Raw genomic sequence first — 20727 nt, forward strand, 5'->3', positions numbered from 1 at the left:
GTTTTTTTTTTTTTTTTGTGTAAACGGTCAGCACTTGACCAAACCTTCCCAAAGACAAACGTTTCAAACCTTATTAACTGCTGACACATTACTGATTGTCTAATTAACTTAGCTCTAGTTTTACCTCTATTTTAAAATACCTGCCAATGGTTAGATTTAGGATTTAATTTAAATAAGTACACAATATATCATAAACAAACAGTCACTTCATATGCATGCATTCAATAAGATATCATATATATATATATATATATATATAGATAGATAGATAGATAGATAGATAGATAGATAGATAGATAGATAGATATAGTAGCTAATTATTAAAATAGTGAGTTTTCAGTTTATCAATTATTTTTCTTCTTGTGTGAACCTTTAAAAAAAAAATCCTATGAAGGAGATAGATTGAGGAAAGAAGAGGCCCAAAGTACAAAAACGATTAGCCTGTAAGTATCTCCACTATTTGTTTTCAAGCACACTTTCCTTAACAAAGGTGTGTTAAACATACCAAAACATTGGGAAGTTGGCTCTTTTGAACAAAAACGTATATATATATCTTCCCAAAAATGTTCAAACACACGTGGCGCCATGGTGATTAGTCGATAAATGAATGATTAATTGGGGCTCTCAAAATAAAAGCCATGGTGATAAATAATTGATTCATTGTTGCAGCTTTAGTTATTTATTTATCAGTAGTATTGTTTTTTTTACAGGGTGAAAAGGGTGAAGCAGGGTCTATCATTGCAGCTGATGGATCTCTGATGGCAGGATTAACCGGACCAAAGGGACCAAAAGGAATTCAGGTGACTATAAATGTGAATCCTTCTGCCCTTTATCCCCAAAGTACTCCCCTTTGGGTGGTGTCTATTCTAAACTTGTATTATTTCTGTCTCCCTAGGGCGAGCCAGGCTCAACCGGACCTCAAGGACCAATGGTATAGCTTTTAAATATATTTGACCTGAGTACAATGTATTATGAGCCAGACATAATAGATTTCCTCTAGATAAATAATTAAATTAAACTGTTCATTCTTAGTGTCATTTTTACAATATATAATTAATATATAAACATTAAATAATTTGTTAAAGAAATAAACACTTCTACATGAACATTTTCATGATTTACTTTCAAACACTTATAAGCTAATCGTCTGTATACGTGCTTTGAAGATGTTTTTGCACAAAAGACAAAGACCTTTAGACTACCATTTCTTCTGTGTTATGATAGAAATGAAACGGTCAATAGGAACATATAATGACAATGCAGAGCAGGTACCCATTAGATCCTAAAGTAAATGTTTTATTTATTTTTTCCAGGGGCCAAAAGGACCACTTGGACCAAAAGGAGAATTTGGTTTCCCTGGACGTCCTGTAAGTACAGAATGTGTTTTATATATATATATATATATATATATATATATATATATATATATATATATATTAGCTCAAAGAGCCAGCTGCCCAACGTTTCGATATGTTGTACATATCTTTCTCAAGGGAGCCTGTGTTTGAATCCAAACATTGGAGGTATTTATAGGTTTTTGACGGCATGACAACTACTTGTTATTGTTTACATTCAAATTCATGATTTATTCTTACATGATGTAATGGTGTTCTATATATTGTGACATCATTTTTACTTCTATCTTTGAATCTGTATTAATTCTAATTAACACTACTTTATATAAACTTATATTTTAATTATATCATGCAAATATATCAGTGATTGGAAATTGTGGCCTGTGATTGGTCAAAACCTCATCACAGGAGGAAAATTAGATTGAACTATTGCCCTCACATTCTTACACCACCGGACAATTGGTTCACATCACTGTCAGTCACGCCCCCTTTCAAAGGAACGCCCTCCACCTCCGCTCCTAAACAAGAAGATAAAATGGCTGCATGAAAAAACTGCTGAATGGCGATTCTGTGACCTAACAGAAAATCAATTACAAAACATACTGCAAAAGAAAGAAATGTATGAACTTCACAAACATATTCTGTTATTTATCTCTGTTATTTAGTTATTACTGATGACGTATCAGCTATATTTAAACTAAATACTGTAAAGCCATAAATATTTGCGACCAAAATATTTGCGAATCACACTCATAAAACCTATTTTGCTCCAGAAATGTTGGCGACCTGTTGCACTGGTAGTAGTAGTCGTAGTAGTATTACTTAATTATATGTACAGCACTAAGATATTCATGCTAAAAATGCTTACCTTTTTTTTCATACGCGAAAAATGCATAAAAAAAAGGCTTGCAAATATGTATGGCTTTACAGTATTTAAAGTCATATTTACTATCCAATCTTGCCTCATATTATTTTGTCTGACTCGTATATTAAATATATACTGCAGACTCAACTAATAGTGGAAAATTAAATGCCCCTCGGGAAGACTAGTGTTAATTCCAGGGTGCAATGCCCTCAGCCTGTGGACATTATACCCCCTGTCGGTAACACTAGTCTTCCCTCGGGTTAATCATCTTCCACTATAGCCCTCCTCTCCAGTCCATATTTACTATATATACATTACATATTTGAGTCAGATGTTTAAATTTCAACTCATTTGGGGAACATGTGTTCTGTAAGACAAATAAGATGATATTATTGAGCTGGGAATAAGACTTTACAGCAAAAAAGATCAGTGCTGATCCTGTGACTGGGTCTGCTGTGTTTGTCATACACTTGGATTTTGCAGGCCAGACTGATTCTACGTTTGGCCACCAGGTGTCACACTTTCTCCACATAAAGAAGCAGCTAAGCAACTACAACAATTAAAAAGCAGTAAAAACAAAAACTAGATTTTTCACATCCAAACAGCCCAGTCATAAAAATGTGCTAACATGCCCTCTATTCATGTACAGTAATGTAAAAAACATATTTTTAAATGTAAGGGAGGTTTATTATTTAATAATGTCATAGAATCAATTTTACAGTAATTTAATTATACAACCACTTGATTTTATGAACACCCCTTGAATCTAATTACATTGGATAATAGAGGTATAACTGTAGTGCTATAGACATCTGAGATGTTTACAAAGTCCTAGGAGTAAGAAACAAGGTTTTTTTCCCCCATGTTTCAGAAACATGCATGTTCCAGCGTTCAAACTTTCTAAAATGTATTTTAAAAATATTTCAATCAATTAAGATTTTTTTTCTTCTTCATAGGGTCGTCCAGGAATGACTGGAAAGAAGGGTGAGAAAGGAGAAGTTGTGACGCTACCAGTAAGTGAGCTATAAAGGCACAAGTTTGAATTTCACATTTTAATGAATAGTGTCTTATTGGATGTGTAACTTGTGTGTGTGGGCTTGCACTAAAATTCTGAATTTTAACAAATTATTGCCAAAGATTTTTTAAAATAGCCATCGAAATTGCTTTTGGTATTGTCTAAACTACAGCCACTTCTGCATTTCTAAATGTTGGTTTTATTTCTGCATTGAGAGAACAGATGTGAACTTGCCAGGGACTGGATTGTATAAATCATTACTCAAACTGTATAGAAATGTAAAACTAAAAGCTTATCTTGAAGCAAGTGCAAAGGCTTTTTTTGAAAAGGGTACGAATATTTCATGAATAAACGTCATCACACTCCTTAACATTCCCACACGTATTGTTTCTTTGTAGTTTTTTAAACATTTCCATTTTATTTTGTACCTATCACCCGCAGGGGTGAAGTCCTCGGTATAGTGGAGGCAGTCGGACGTACATACATATGTATCTGAAAAAAGGCTTATTAAATTGTGATGAAAACTGCTTTTAAAATGATTTAGTAGAAGTTATCTTGAATACCAGATTGTGGAGATATAGGGAGGTGTCTGTCTGTGCATTCTGTGGTCTGTATTTCACACTTACATTTTTACGTGTCTTGAAAAAACTAAAAGTTATTCCAAATACTGTAAATCAGTCAATTTAATATACTTTATATGATACGAACTCCTCATTTGCTTACCTGATTACACCAAGGTCTTAAATACCACCTTACACAAGCATTTCGTCCGCTTGTTCTTTATACCGATAGCTCTAATTTAGAATTTAGAGCTGTGACAAGGATGTATGTTACTGACAGGCTGTCTTTTTTGAGCCATTTTTTACTTTAATTTGATTTACGTCTATGAGAATTTGAATATGTCTTCGAATTTAAGACACCCTCAATTGAAGATGCCCTCGAATTTAAGACGCAGCCCAAATTTTCCACCCTCAATTTTAGGAAAAAATAAAACATCAAATAAAAATGCATTTACAAAAATACAACCTCAGTTATGCATATGGAGGCAGTTTGATGTATTAATTTGTGTATTAATTTATTTAGTTATTATCGCTACCCCTTCACCCCTCAACACAAGGAAACGACACGGTGGTTGAGGTTAAACCTTTAGTTTTATAATGTATTATTTCTAATTTATCATTAACTCAGTTCAGAGGATTTTTTCGCTGGCTGTTTTTTTCTTTCTTTTTTAACGCAGTTACTACTCTTATCTAGCCAGAAGAACGTTATTATTATTTCATAACAATACATCTTGCATTTTAGTTTTTTGCTTGCCAATCATATTTAATATCAAATCCTATTTTTAATTAAATAGATCCTTCTGATATAATATTGCCATTAATTTGTTCCTCTCATGTTCATGAAAATGTGTGCATTGCAGGGTGTCTGACATAAAGTCAAAGACAGTTTGAATACCGTAGGCCCCCCCAGGGGACCTATTTTTTAAATAGTCCTGGCAGGGGAGTGAGTTGGAGTCTAAAGGAGTTGGAGGAAAACCAATTTCTTTTCAATGTCCTTGTATTTTTCATCAATAAACCCTTCACTGTTTACATTAATGGTATTCCTAAACACTGCTGGATTCTTAGTACCTCAATAGTGGGCATTAATTAGAGCCAAATATTTGCATCTCCTGTTGTGTTTTCAACTATTTTATGTACCAAATCTTTTATTTTAGTGCATAAATGTCTATTTTATGCACACCAGCACTCCACTCTACAGTAAATCATCACTTCTGCTACGTGTGCTTCGATATACGATCAGTACACCAGTAAATGATAAGACATCTATTTTAACAATGGGCCCCTAGAGTAAGACTCGCGTGCCCCCAGGCATGAAAGATGAGCCCCGCCCCTGATTGGGGTAATACATTATTGTCGGTCAGCTTCATTTTACTAAATAATAGAGGTTTATTGCTGTTAGACTAGTAACACAAGATGGTACAATGTGTTATACACTACAATGAATACTAATTATGCAGGTTTCAAATTAATACCTACTACAAATAGTTTGAATTATTAATTTCCTGGTTTGCGCCAATGATGTCCAATCTTAGTATGAACCATGATATGCATGAAAGCCTCTTAGGAGCCGTGTGCAGTGAATCCATCATGAGAGACCAGCATCTTACTGAAGGAAATACAAAACAGTTGGAAAGTAAATATTATATATGAGCATATACAACTCAGGTTAAACCTGCTCAACATGGCAATAGAGTTTCAGAAATATGTTATGAACAAGTACAGACAATAGTGTATCGGTGTTTTTAATAATGTGATTCGCTTGTCCATTTCTAGGGACCTCCAGGCCTGCCTGGCCCACCTGGACCCCCAGGTCCAGCAATCACCATTAAAGGAGTAAGTTTTATGTTCCTTGTTGACTGTGGCTGTTGTCTTTGTCTACGACCTTTTATTTCCTCAGAGCCTATTATTTGTGTTCTGTTTTTGATTCACCTTTTATTCACCAATCATTTTCCTCAATTTTAAAGACAGTTTTTCCAGTCCCTCCCAGACCTCACTGCAAAACTCCCGTAAGTGAAAGTGAACCCTTTCAAGTCTAAAGGGGCGCTCTGTTATATCAACATTACGTTTGCAAGTGCATTACTTTCAAGGAAATCTCTTATCTCTCTGTGCCTGTGTGTCTCTTTGCTTTGCTCTTTCTCTCTTTTCATCTTTTAAATCTAGGAGGCACGATTATGTCTGGGCAGATAACAGATGCTAAGGGAAAATTGTGAAACGTACAAAAACATATTTTTCAAATTATATGTTTTATTATATAATGTATTTATAAACAAATGCAATTATCTGAATTAACAAAAAAAAAAAAAAAAAAAAACGTTGATAAGATTCATCCAGATCCTCTCATGTATCTGCATTGTAAATCTTGTCCTGTATCAAGATGGATGATGAGAAAGTGTAGCTTGGATTGTCTGTTTAAAAGGGCTAGGGTACTGCACACATCCTTAGAACACGTTTTCAGCTTATTGAAAACATGTTCTAAGGTGCTATTCACAGTTTTAGCTTAAAATCTGTTATCTGAACATTCAGACTTGCTCCTTGCAGGTGATAAGTAAAGAATGGAAAGACAAGCTTGTTGCTTCATTTGATCTTAAACCAAAGGCATGATTTAACACATTTTAGAAGCATGACGCATGATGAACAGTATATACACACATTATATATATATATATATATATATATATATATATATATATATATATATATATATATATAAACTGAACAGAATACTACAGTATGCCATATGCAGATCCTTAAAGTGCAGTTTAAACTAACACAAGGAAAAGTGTAATTTTCGTTACATTGCATAAGGTAATGGTTTTAAAATCATTGTTTTGTTTTATATTGTATGTACTTTAAAACAATCGAAACATTCAGTAAATATGTAAGTAATATAATTAGTGTGGACATTTCCTAATAAAACTATGTGGACGTACTAGATTTAGCAAGTCAGTCCTCCCTCTTATATTATTGTGATACCTTTCATTGATATCATTGGGTGTGATAAATTGGGATAAATAAATAAAGGAACTTTTAAGAAATGAAATTGAAACTTTTCTGTCATGGTACACATATTGCACTAGACACATGAAAACACAACTGTTTGACATTTTATCCAGAGGTTCTAAAAACAAAAACCTTACTTTCGGCAAATTATAGACCAACATAATTCTCCATTTTATAAAAAAACAGTATTAGACTATAGAGAATCATATTGTATAACTGATTTGTAACATGAATCAAATGCAGCGCATCTGTTGCTTATTATAATTGCATGATAAAAATGTAACATGACTGCAACGCTAGGTATGAATTTTCTGTTGGGTTTTCAGATCAAAACAAAATACCTTTTATAGTGACATACTGACATCTGTATTTGGATATTCTTGTTATTTATTTATGATTATGTATTTTGCTAGGTAAATGGAAATAAAGAAACGGAACATGAACCCACATTTACCCATGGTGAGTAATGTTTCTCCACTTTTGTTTGTCAAACTCATGTTTGAATGTTGTTGGTTCCTGAAACTCCAAGCTAATAGCTTGAAGAGTTCAGTTGGCTTGTGTCAGGTTCTTCTGTGAAGTCACATCAGAAGGTTGTGACTGAACCCAGTCTCCAGGTTGGCACAGGTAGCTTTACATTACTCATCTTACTCAGCGACTGCAGAATTCATAACAGTAGGATGACTTATACGTAAGAAATAAGGCACAACAGGGTGTGCGATATACTCTAATATCACCACGCCCACCCGGGCGTTGCAGGTCACACACACTGAAGTTCCTTATAGCACTTATAAAATGGGTTAACTATATAAATTGAAAAAAATAAAGTAAAAACATTTTTTTTAATTAACAAAAAAGTCATTTTTATTAAAGATCCTTCCACCTAAAACTGAGCTAAGAAAAAATAGTTCCATGTAACTTTTTTTTAATAAAACCAAAACTGCATTAATTAAAAAAAAAATAAAAAAAATAATAACTCGATTTTATAGATGATGAATTGAACATTGAAAGTGCAGTTTTTCTTTATTTGATTCGTTATACTTCTTGTAATTCTTGGTTTGTTCATTAAATTTTTATGTAAAATATTACTCTCCATATTCATCATGACACAGCACAAATTATTCTGCCTTTAAATCACACAGAATCTTCCTCGCAGTGCTGTTTTTTTTTTTTTTAATCGTTCTTTGTTATGGAGGTATCCGTACCAGATTTGTGCTACCGCTTTACAGCCGCTTTATATGGGTTCCATAGTAACCATGGCCCTATCTGCACTCTATGAGGAGTTATTAGCCAGTTTTGTTGATGATGTCATCCAGCGTGGCCGCCATGTTTTTTATTGTAGCAACTTCCCTTGACCAAATCTTAATGAGAACCATACTAGGATCTTGTGTGCCAATTTTTGATTCAATCGGACTAACGGTTTGGGAGAAGATCTTTGTAGTTTGTGATTATGACGTCTGTACCGTGCAATTTTTACATCATGCAGCATGGCCGCCATACCACACAACCTATCATCTTCTTACGAACACCAGTTACTCTTGGACTATCTCTCAGCAAGTTCACCAGCTTTCAAAACTCTGCAATAAGTCGTTTTCGAAAGACAGATTTTTACATTTAGGCAAAATGTTTCTTTTTCAATCCAATATGGCGGCCAAACCATGTGACCTACGACATATGTTCAATTAACATTTACCAACTTCCCATAAGCATCTACCATCCTACCGAATTTTCGAGCAACTTTTGGCAGAAAGAATAAGAAGAAGAAGAAGTAGAAGAATCCTAGCAATAGCAATAGGCTTCCCAGCCCTATAGGCCTGGAAGCCTAATAATAATAATAACAATGTAGCATGCACAGGGGTAGGAGTCAGGGCTGGTAGGTGACACAATCTAAAACATGAAGACACAAGCCCGTTATCTGCTGCTGCAAGGGAGCCCGGCTCTCTTTTACATTCATTGCATTTAAAAGTCAAAGTAACGTCCTATGTAATAGACACCTGTGCCAAGAGTCTAATTTATTTTTTATATAATGGGTACAGTAGTAATAATTGCCTATTTATGCCCTGCCCTTATAGCCACTGACATCATACAAAAACCTCTACATAGTTTTTATTAACATGTTTGTTTTTTTTTTAAACTTTCCTACTTACATAGGACCGAAAGGACAAAAAGGCTTGTTTGGCTCTAAAGGTGAAAAGGGGGACAATGGCTTGTCTGGAATACCTGGACCAAAAGGTAATGTGTAGTGGTGTTTGTGTATGACTTTGCTTAATGGATGAAGCTTGTCTAAAAGTCACTGCAATCTATTTTAATGATCTAAACATGGATCATAATATTACCGCCCTAAAATCAGAACCCTCATTTCATTGTATTTTGCAGTTGTTCTAGTTCTGCTTGCTTTGTTATACTAACCCTCTTTTTCCTATTAGCTGTCTTATTTAAAATGCTAAAACAGAAGCATGTAAACTACTTAACTGACTGTAACATTGCTGTTCACAATACTTTGTTACACTACCTTTACTATGACTTAAGTTCTCAATCTTCAACAGCTGTACATGTCAGGGATTTTAAAGGCCTGGAAAAATAGCAGAATAGCCCAGTTTCTTAATGTTGGGTGCACAGCTGTATTCTATACTTTTCTCAGTCGAGTTTCATTACCAGGGCTGGCCAGTAATACTTTACACATAGTTTCACTGCCACAAGTTTTAACCTCTGGTCATATGAATGATACAGATCTTTTTCACAGAGCTATTTAATTCTGTTTACAAACCAATTGGTCTCATATGCCATTCCCCTTTCATTATCCCCCAAAAACTAATTTTATTTACTGTCTGATATTAGATTCTGATATTGATGTCATGAACTGGCAAAACCTTTTTTTTTTCCATTAGCATTGGACAGATGTATACATTTTTATTAAAAACATTTTACAAAATGTGTTCATCCTTTCACAGGCTGGTGGAATCCTGACGAGTTTAAGGTATGTTGCATTCTTTATAGAATGTTTGTCTTTCCTGCTTATATAGTATGTACTGTAGTGTATATATCTGTTTGGAACTGACAACTGTCAACTTTTCAGGGTGAGAAGGGAGATTCCGGATATAAGGGTGATAAAGGGGAGAAAGGTGAAGCAGGTGTTTCTGGACCTCCTGGCCTTCCTGGAAGATCTGGATTGGTTGTAAGTCATTTTTTCCTGCAGGAGATGCTGAAATCAGCATTATCTTAAAATAAATGTAGAATTGGGGCCATAATTTAAAGCATGTGCAAAGACAGAGACTACTCAAAACAATATTTTAACAGAAATGAAGTTATTTATTGCTAGTCTACCATTACAGTTGTTTTATCCCTCAAATCATTCTTAGTCTACTGTTGTTTGGCCCACGTGGTTTGTTGTTTTCCATGTGTGCATATGACATTTTTTTTCTTCTGTGCTTTCTAACTGTGGCAGCAAAAATGCATCTTAAAGACTCCAAAGTTTTTGAAATGAGGCAGGGAAGCATCTCAGTGTTGTACAGTCTTTTATTAAGCAATGTTTTACCTGTACATGCTTCCCCATCTTTTCAGCTGCATTTTTGCTAAACTTGTTTTTAAACATGATAAATAATGATCTAAGAAAAAAAAACAGCTCAGAAGAGATGCTCGAGAACAGTGATTTTGGACATAGCAGTGTGGCATTATGCAGATGTTTGGGCGCATACAGATTATTATACAATGACCAAATACATTCGGAACAGCAAGGTGGGATAGTTTGTGTATAGTTTATTTTTCATGTAGTGCTGATGTACCCTTTAACAGGATACAAAAAAATAGGAAATAAATGAAATATTTTAGTTGTACTACGATCATCTTTCACTTTTTGTAGCATTTTTTGTATTGGTGGCTTTAGACTGTAGAGCATGCTGTTCTGTGTTTGTATAATGACATCTCATTCCTCACAGGGGCCCAAAGGCGAATCTGTTATTGGCCCCAGAGGGCCTCCAGGAATGCCAGGTGTGCCGGGACAACCAGGGTTTGGAAGACCAGGACCAGCGGGCCCTCCAGGGCCTCCAGGACCACCCCCCATATTCGGTTCAGGTGAGCAACAGCCTTCATTTGGGAGCAGACATCATAACCATGTTACCAGTGCATAACGTCTGAAGTGTATATTTTAATGTATTTATTTATGAATTAGGCCTGATCTCGTACTATAATAAATAAATCACATCGTGTTGATGTTTCTCTTGTCAGCTGTTGCAATCCCAGGACCTCCGGGACCTCCTGGACAGCCAGGGCCAACTGGAGTTGGTAATCCAGTAAGTGAAAAAACAAAACGAAACAGCACGATATAAAATTTGGACCAAGTTCTAACTAATGTGTTATTTTAAGTTAAACATGAAACAATTTAAATGGGGGATTTTTATTATTATTATTGAAAACAGTCTCAGGAGTTCTTGTGAAACTTTGTGAACAGAATCCTGTATTCCTATTGTTTTCTGAGGATTGTTATGTCTTATAAAAAATATATGTGTTTTGTGGACATCTTTCAAGTGCATTTTTCGGTTATTTTGTTTTTGTTGTCTGTGTTACCTGTCTAATTCCCAACCAATACCCACCCAGCAGACCTAAAAAAAAGAACACACTGGCAAAAGTTTTTATCTGTTTTCTCACTTTATTTATAAGTAATTACTCCTTACCCCTAAACAGACATCCACATACAAAAACATTGACGCTCTGCAGAAGGAAACATATCGTACAGCAGAGGGCACCATGGTATATGTCACAGACAAGAGTGAAGTCTACATCCGAGTGCGACAAGGCTGGAGAAAAGTCCTGGTAAATATTTACACTGCCAAAAATGTGCTGTATTGAATACATATTTTATACTGCTGCTGTCTCCTTTTTACTAGATTTTATAGGTGTACATTGTTGTGTGCTGTAATAATGATAAAGTGGTGAAACCATGTAATATACCTGGAAAATGCTTAAATTCCCATGCATACTGGGAAATATTGGAAAGATCATCAATTTTTCTAAATGAAGAACAAACTAGGTTCAGTTGTTTGATTTGTGTTTAATGCTTTTAAAAACCTTTTTCTGTCTTTAGCTAGGTGAACTAATTCCTTTCCCAAGTGAAATCCCACCACCCCCAGCTGCTTCAGGCCTTGTAAGTTAAATTGAACATTTTAAATACATATTGTATTACCAGACTCTGGTAATAGTTTATGTACCTATGCAAGTAATGGAGGTTACTAGATACCGACTGGTATAATTTGTATTGAAGAGTTGTGAATGCTTGTTAATTTGTCATCTTAAATTGCCTGCTACAGTAGAAACATACAGTACATATATACATTAACATGTTTTATAATTTAGCGCTATACTTTTTTTTTTTTATTGCATAAGTTTGTTGTTATTTTGTATTGTGGTATAATTATGAAGTAAAGTAAAATGCTAATCTTTTTTTTTTTTTCCAGGAGATTCAGAGTTTCCTTCCTGGATACAATCTTCTTCCACACACAGTTCATACACAACCTGGAGTAAGTAAATAATTGACTACAAATCTGCAGCTATTGCACATATGTTACCATGCTTGAAATTGTGGACATGCTTCTGTCGTTTCCAGCTCCATCTAGTTGCACTGAATGCCCCGTTTTCCGGGGACATGCGAGGAATACGTGGAGCTGATTTCCAGTGCTTCCAGCAAGCGCGGGCCATGGGGCTAATGGCTACATACAGGGCCTTCCTTTCTTCTCACCTTCAGGATTTAGCCACAATCGTGAAGAAAGGCGATAGATTCAACATGCCTATTGTCAATCTTAAGGTAATTAAAATCCATACCCAAACTACCTAATGATGCATACAAATTCACTGCATTGGCAGCTTACTGGCTGAGCTACAAGTCTGTTAATTGGGAAATGCTTTGAATCAATGATGGATTCTAATGAAGGCACTAGCCAAATGTTTATCTCATTTTAAAATTAAGTGCCAAACATGTTTGTGCTATACTTGCTCAACCAGGCTGTTTTGTTTCTTATAGAGAGAAGTGCTCTTCAACAACTGGATGTCAATATTTTCTGGCAATGGAGGCCAGTTTGACCCCCAGATACCCATCTACTCATTTGATGGCAGAAACGTTATGACAGATCCTTCATGGTAGGTGTTTAATATACCAAATGTACTAACCTTAGTTAAGTAAGTTCTGAGTTCTGGTTGGCTGAAAATGATTAGTTATAATGCCAAAAAGATATTTTTAAAATATGGAAAAATGCATATATGCTGATGCACAAAAGAAACGCAACACTTGGGTCTAATGGATTTAATCAAATATTTTAAACACAGATATCAAACAAAATCACAGATAATGTGAACAAAAATACAGATCAAAGAATCATGATAAGTATTCAGTATGAAATGTGACACACTGGCAAAATGAAAACATTACAAAGTTAGTACTGGGTATGACCTTCCCGAGCATTAACACAATCCTGGCAGCGTTGACGCATAGACCTGATCATCCTCTGGATAGACTGCTGTGGGATGTTCCGCCACTCTTCTTCTGCTGCCAGAAGAAGGTTGGCTGGTTGCGGTTGTCTCCCGTGGATGACACTGGCGATTTGGTCCCACAGATGTTCTATTGGACTCAGTTCAGGAGAAAAAGCTGGCCACGGCAAGACCTCAACATTGTTTTCTTGAAGTCATGCAATTGTAATCCTAGCACTGTGTGGTCTTGCATTGTCTTGCTGGAAAATCAACACTTCCGGATTGGCTTGCAGGAACGGAAAAACTGTTGCCTCAAGGACTTCGTCAATGTGTCGCTGAGCAGTAAGTTTGCCCTCAATCTGCACCAAAGGTGTTCTTGTGTTAAAGGAGATTCCTCCCCACATCATCACACTTCCACTGCCCCACCAGTTGGCTTGAACAATGCAACAGTCAGCATAACGCTCACCACGACGTCTCCACACACGTTGTCTTTCGTCAGGTCTGTCAAGGTCAAAACAGCATTCATCAGTGAATAAAACACTCCACCACTTTCTCTGCCACCACCTCAGATGCTCTCTGGCCCACAGAAGATGGCGATTTCATCTCTCAGCTGTCAATATGTTACCCCTGAACGGCCTCCGAGCATGCAAATCATTTTCATGCAGACGGCGAGCTACAGTCATTCTGCTGATGCGTAGGTTATTTCTTCCTGGAATTTCTCGTGCTGTAGCCACTGCAGTCTGAAAACGATTACGCAGATGGATCAGTCGGATGTGACAGTCCTGGGCCGGTGTGGTGACCCTCTACCTTCCAGGACGTGGCCTGTCCCTCACATAGCCGGAACATCTCATTCTCCGGGCAACTTCTCTCACAGACAGTCCACCTTCAATCATGCCGATAGCAACCAGGCGATCTTCATTTTCTCAAGCGGGGCATGGTCGTATATATATTTCGCTGTTCTTGCGTTAATTAAAATCATGTCTTTTTTAATGGCTATTTATACAGATTCTTAATCAATTCATTTTGGCAATTTTAACTCAACTCAAGTACCAAACACTGAGCATCTGGCGTTTTTAAGAAATCACATGACTTGAGCTCAGTATTTTGTTATCCCAAGGAACAATACTACTGAAACAATCAACAAACCTATCTGCTCACTATTTAAAATGTAAATAACATTATGTATGTGCCCAATGAGCTATTGATGTAAAACTTAGGCTGTTGCGTTTTCATTGTGGATCAGTATATATAACATTCGTTATGCTTGTCGGTGGGTTAGTTACAATAGAAGTCTGTTCACCGCACAAAACTATTTAACATTCGCTTTAAACATTTTAAGCATGATTGGGATGCTTACAATACACCTAGAACCTATTAGAATGAAAATTGGGGAGTAACTGAGTCAATTTGAGAATGACACCAAAACAATGGACTCAGAACAGGAAGCAGCAAATACTACAGCTCCGAAAGCAGACACCACACATAACAAACACAGTGAGACAGAGCAGCTAGACAAATAAATAAATGTCTTCATACATAATTCGGGCCTGGGTGAGAAAATCCATCACTTCAAACAGGCCACGTTAATCGTCGCTGCTCAGCTGAGCTTCAAAAAGCACCATTCCCACAACCCCTGCCCCCACAACCAAGACACTAGCTCTTTTTCTGCTAAACTTTAATACGCTAAAACTTATCACACAAGCAAATTCACCCAAAAACGGTGTGGAAAACAGTTATTCGACTTGTTACTCGCATGACTAGCTTGCACGGCAGAGGTGGTTTTATGTTGTGCTCACAGCGACATTTTATTCGACGTTTGCATGAAAACTAGCGAGTGTATTTCTGGTCCTAGCGACCATGCTTATCCATTCAAGTGACTTTTAATTGTTTAATTGTTTAATGCGCATGTTCGACCCGCCACATTAAGATCAATATAATAATATAAGGAGTATATAGAATTAAACACAGACCTACACAAGTAGCAGGGATCGCTAACAGTACTGTAGATTAGCCTGTACAATCACACACATTCTCATATGCCTTTTTAACAAAATTGTGAGTAGTAACACATAACAGTGTGCGTGGCATTTGTTTAAGGACAATTGACAGTGCTGATAAAAATGGTTAAAACCAGCTACATAAATGTATAATTTAATTAATAAATAGCTGCTACAAAATACAATAAATATCTATACAACCTCACCCTTATAAAGTTTACCACAGTATTTTTCCCATGGTTATACTGTGCATTTACCAGCGCTCCAGGTAAGGTTTTGGGTCACTGAGTAATTTATTTTGGGCGAGGATAATGCAACATTACCTTAGTCATGAGTTCAATAAATACTGTATATACTTTAATGCTAACTAATGGGGTATGCATTAACTACAGCCTTACATTTTAACTGTAACATTATTTTGTAATAAAAACAAAAACAACAATGATTTTTATTTGTTTTATTGACCACAAACAATATAGCTGTGAAGCAAATAAACAGATTTCTTTTTTATTCCAAAGCTGCAGATGGAATATACTTAACAAAAGCAGCAGTGTGGAGTAGTGGTTAGGGCTCTCGACTCTTGACCAGAGGGTCGTGGGTTCAATCCCAGGTGGGGGACAATGCTGCTTTACCCTTGAGCAAGGTACTTTACCTAGATTGCTCCAGTAAAAACCCAACTGTATAAATGGGTAATTGTATGTAAAAATAATGTGATATCTTGTAACAATTGTAAGTCGCCCTGGATAAGGGCGTCTGCTAAGAAATACATAATAATAATAATAATAATAATAAAAGGCTTGCAATCACATACAATATATTTATAATATTTGAAAAATAAGATGTACCCATACTGCACTAATATTGTATTCCTTATTGATTGCCTGATAATATAAAGTATTCCGACTGTCTACAAACACAGAATATTGTATAGATGTACCTTCCAAAAATGTGGTTGACAGATAGGCAAATTGGTAGCTTAGGTTGAGGGGGACTAAGACAGTGCCAAAGAATCGAGTCGCTTAATCACCCATCACAAAGCAAGGGAGTGGATTCAGAAAAAAATAAATAATTATTGTTCATGTGTTTCTGAGAGTTCCCAGATCCATTCTCTAGCTACAGCATGTAGTATATTCACAATGGACCATTGAGACGCCAGGAGCCAACAAAGTATATGAAGCTTGATAACATGCACATTGTATGCACATTCTTTACGCATTCAATTTAAATATAATGCCTAATTCATATTTTTTCAGTGAGTAAAACACCCATTATACAGCTGATGTGGAGTCCTGACATCTACCATAGTTTACCCTGGTTTGCCAATATTATTAATATACTTTACCGTACCTTGTTATTCTTTACAATGCTCACATATGCTTTACCATACTTTCACTAGGCTTTATTACACTTTGCTATGCTTTTACTATGGTAAACTTTTATAAGGGAAGTACTAGGCAACTCTAAATGGCTTGAAACTCTAATGGTATTGAAATAAAATTATTATAAAGTACAATGATTAAATGTTTTCTTTCTTTTTTTTAGGCCTCAAAAAATGATATGGCATGGCTCGAATAGGAATGGAATTCGACAGACCTCCAATTACTGTGAAGCCTGGCGAGCAGGAGACATGGCAGTGACAGGGCAGGCCTCCCTGCTGCAGAGCGGGAGACTATTAGATCAACACACACGCAGCTGCTCCAACAACTTCATTGTTTTATGTGTTGAGAACAGTTACGTGCATGACCATAGGAGAAAATAACTCAAAGTTGCTTGCAAACACTAGGCACACAGTATCATCAGAAAAAAAAAGTTATTATTTTAAAGTGCAACTTTTTGAAAGATGTAAATATTTCTTACTGATGATATTGTTCAACCCACATACAATTAGCTGAAAAGACGCCAAAGAAAAGATACCTCAGCAAACAACCCTTGAGTCTCATATGAAGGAAACAAACCAGCAAAATGTGCTTTTTGTTGGTATGGTAACAGCACGGCACAATGGAGCTCATGAACGGTTACCCTTATAATCTTGACAAACAGCACCTGTGGGGTTCAGAGGGATAGTCTCATCATTTCCTTTCATATTTAAAACAAAAATATCTGTGGGTGCTTGGGAGTTACGTGTATGCTATTTGTTTACTTCTGTTATAATTGTGTGTTTTTCCCATATAAAGACAAACTAATATATTATGGGAAATGACAGGTATCATGACTGACCTAGAACTAAGCTAATGGCATATACTGTAAGGAGCGTTCTCTGGTAAGAGAAATTCATCCCCTTCATGGCTCCAGTCAATTTATGTGCACTGCATTCACTATTTTATATTTTGAGAGTCTACCTGACCCACAAAGGACTTATCTGGATAATTGTGAAAGTGTTCCAGTTCAGTTGGTTGTGTTGCAAACACAAGGGTAGTCTGTGAAGGTCTAATTACATGAAAGATGGCTTTTATTTATACCTTAACAGCACATAATCTAATGAAAACAAACAACACATAGTTTAATAAATTTAATATTTGTCATGGTGTAAGATCATGGGAATTACTTTTAAAGGAACAGTATTACCCTGCATAAAAACACATATTTATTGCCTTTTCTAAAATGTGTGTTTCATAAGGCAACTATTTTGGATAATACAGATTAACAAAGCGTTGCTGTGATTTAAATAGGTTACAAGATCTTCTTCTTTTTTTTTTTTTTTAAACCTGTAAATGTTTTTTTTTAATTTTAAGAAATTTTACATTTTAATAAAAGAACAAAAGTGTAATGGAAATCAATAGTCTTCCTACTAACAGTCAAAAAAGGCACTGACTGCCTTTTAAATAAATCTAAATAAAATTGTACTGTAACAGTAATTTGGAGGTAAACTTTGTATGCTGTTACGTTACTGAATAAATGTTGGTTTTTTTTTACAAACTTGACTGTATTTTAATGTACTGCAGAAGTGCTGAGGTGAGTTGATTTTCCTAGTCTATTGTATGATCTCTCTGTGAAGTTTGGTACAGCAGTAAAACATAGTAACCACACATATGCATATTTCAGTAAGGATTTCAGGACACAGGTTCAGATGTGGGTCACTTTGTCACAGTATATCGTTTTAAATGCTGTGTTTCACTATTTTCCAGTGATCTGCATATACTGAATTGTAAGCATACATGTGCATCAAATTTCCTCTAGATTCTACAATATCTTATTTATGACATAGGAATGAGGTTACATTTAATATGCGATTGCCTGTGTCATACAGGATATGGCCAGGGTAGTTAGCTTGTAGATTTACTCCTGCATATCGTCCTATCAAATTTAAAAACAGTTCTGCTAAAGGGTGCAAAAATAACTAAATATCACCTTATAGTTTTGTAACTATTTAAAAATACCACCCATTGTGAAATGCACCCAAAGACATACCATAACATACTTGCCAACATTTAGAAACTGTTCAGCAGGACACCAGTCAATTTCCTAAATTATATATGTAGCAGCAGCAGTGAGGAAACAATACGCTTTTCCATATGACTGGATATGGCATACTAATAAAATTGTGATTGAGTCATGTGAACACAATCCCTGCAAAGCAATGCAGTGCACAAGGATCAGCAGCCCCTAAAAGCAGAGAAAAAAGAACAAAAGCACTACAGGCGCAAGAGAGAACACCTTAGAGCTGTGAAGAATTTCCATGAATTAATATCGAGATTTTCTTTCTATGCATCAGGACGCTGGACATTTGCCCATAACAATTTGGACATTAGTGTGCATGGAGCTTAAACTATTACAAAATCGGTCAACCCTTTTAGGAATTCTCATTTGGTTAAGGGGAGATCGATTTTTTCAGAAAAAAAAAACATCTTGAATTTAACAGTCAATAATCACAAAATGCAGACTCGGGAAGTCTAGCAATTTAAGTGTTCGTGGCTGATCCCCATAAATATAGTTGGATTGTCACAGTATTTCTCCACTATTGTCGAGAGCTACACATGTTAACAACACATTCTATAGTTGGTTTCTGTACCATATGTTCTGTAAGGGATCTCAAAGGAATGACAAAGTGAATAAGGGATTGAAAGTCTGCTACACAAAGTGCCATTATATAGGCTTCACTTCTTTTCTAGCAGAATGAAATGCATCATGCAATGACCATTAGAATTAGAATTGGCAATGGGTGGGCAAGAACTAGTCAATGAGACCATTGTTCACTAGCAAAGCTACAGTCCAAACTTGCTGTTGGAAAAAATTACAATTAAACGTCCGTAAATCGGCTCAATATGTTGGTGATCAAAACATGCATTGTTTGTAGTAAAATCTGACTTACTGTCACTTTTTTAAATATGCTATCAACTGCCAACAGTCTCCCAGTTAACTGAGAAACGATTAACAAAAAACACTGGAATTATTGTTTTACATTACTAAAATGTGTTATTCTTACAACAATTATATATTTGTTTGGATAAATAAGTAGAACATCTTAAAGTATCAACGCACTGCAGCAATACAACACAACACTTAAGTTGTTTATACCACTTTTTTATGACATCATCCTTTGTTACCCTTTGATGATATATCTCTTTTTATTTTTAAAGAGCACTTCCTGTGATTGGTATGCCTTTTAAGTTTTAATTAGCCAAACACCATAGATCTGCTGAGAGACTACCAATTGCTATTGGATGGTATAATGCGCTGCTGGCATGTGGGTGCGTGCATTCGCTGTTGAGTGACAGGCAGGAGCTCTAGACGGAGGTTGAAGTTGACACGCCCCGCAGGCGCGTAGGTTTATTTACACACACACAGTGAACAGCTCACGTGACACTACCAGCAATGGTAGCGTACTGAGGACATACAGGGGAATGTACGTAAAGCAAAACAAAAACACTGTACAAAAACTATAAAATAAAATATGCAGTAAAAACGGCGTTCGCTACTCCCTAATGTATGGAGATCTACCATCCCCGAACTAATGTTTACTTTACAAACCCAGACTCCGGCTACACGGTTTTGGCTTCTACTTTTGGCTCCGATCCCGGTTCACCATCACAGCGTGAGGAGGATTTCAACAAGATATTTCGGTCTCTATGTTCAGGTAGTGTGGATGGTGTTCAGCCCGTTCTGCCCTACTTAATAGCCCTCCCCCCATGTATTAGCCCAGTATATTGTATATTTTTACCATATTTACAGTGTATGATGGGTTTGTTGTGAAGTATGGAATTATGGACTGAGGAAATATCTATTTATCTATGGTACCTATAATTTCTGGTAGAACCTTGGTATTTTCATATCAACTTGGTATTGATATTAAATGTTACAGTTATCTACAAATAAATTCCTCTTCTTGTTTCGCTTATCCTGGTGACTCCATTGGCCGAAGTAGACCTTGCAAATATGTCTTCTCCAAGTATAGATGGTACATCAGAGTGTAACAACAAACCTGCCCCATGCCCCCCTGAAACACTTTCCCCCAGTGGATGGAACAAATTCACGAGAAAGAGAT

The 20727-nt window shown here is 36.0% G+C and overlaps 1 protein-coding gene across 5 annotated transcripts in view; it reads left to right on the forward strand.

The window, feature by feature from the left end:
- Window positions 1-18161, forward strand: part of LOC117400366 (collagen alpha-1(XV) chain-like) — a 101730-nt gene extending 83569 nt beyond the window's left edge. For 4 of the 5 annotated variants that reach the window (XM_059022646.1, XM_059022642.1, XM_059022643.1 and 1 more), the window contains 18 exons: window positions 711-800; window positions 896-931; window positions 1314-1367; window positions 3177-3233; window positions 5569-5628; window positions 5760-5801; window positions 7209-7254; window positions 8944-9024; window positions 9744-9769; window positions 9869-9967; window positions 10728-10863; window positions 11017-11081; window positions 11473-11601; window positions 11873-11932; window positions 12243-12305; window positions 12392-12589; window positions 12806-12921; window positions 16788-18161. In XM_059022646.1, coding sequence (XP_058878629.1) covers window positions 711-800; window positions 896-931; window positions 1314-1367; window positions 3177-3233; window positions 5569-5628; window positions 5760-5801; window positions 7209-7254; window positions 8944-9024; window positions 9744-9769; window positions 9869-9967; window positions 10728-10863; window positions 11017-11081; window positions 11473-11601; window positions 11873-11932; window positions 12243-12305; window positions 12392-12589; window positions 12806-12921; window positions 16788-17004 — 1575 coding nt within the window. In that variant the 3' untranslated portion in view covers window positions 17005-18161. The remainder of the gene's footprint in view (window positions 1-710; window positions 801-895; window positions 932-1313; window positions 1368-3176; window positions 3234-5568; window positions 5629-5759; window positions 5802-7208; window positions 7255-8943; window positions 9025-9743; window positions 9770-9868; window positions 9968-10727; window positions 10864-11016; window positions 11082-11472; window positions 11602-11872; window positions 11933-12242; window positions 12306-12391; window positions 12590-12805; window positions 12922-16787) is intronic. The other variant, XM_059022645.1, reaches the window with a different exon arrangement.
- The last annotated feature ends 2566 nt before the right edge of the window (window positions 18162-20727 follow it).

The sequence above is a fragment of the Acipenser ruthenus genome, chromosome 4 (assembly GCF_902713425.1).
Source record: "Acipenser ruthenus chromosome 4, fAciRut3.2 maternal haplotype, whole genome shotgun sequence".
NCBI lineage: Eukaryota > Metazoa > Chordata > Actinopteri > Acipenseriformes > Acipenseridae > Acipenser > Acipenser ruthenus.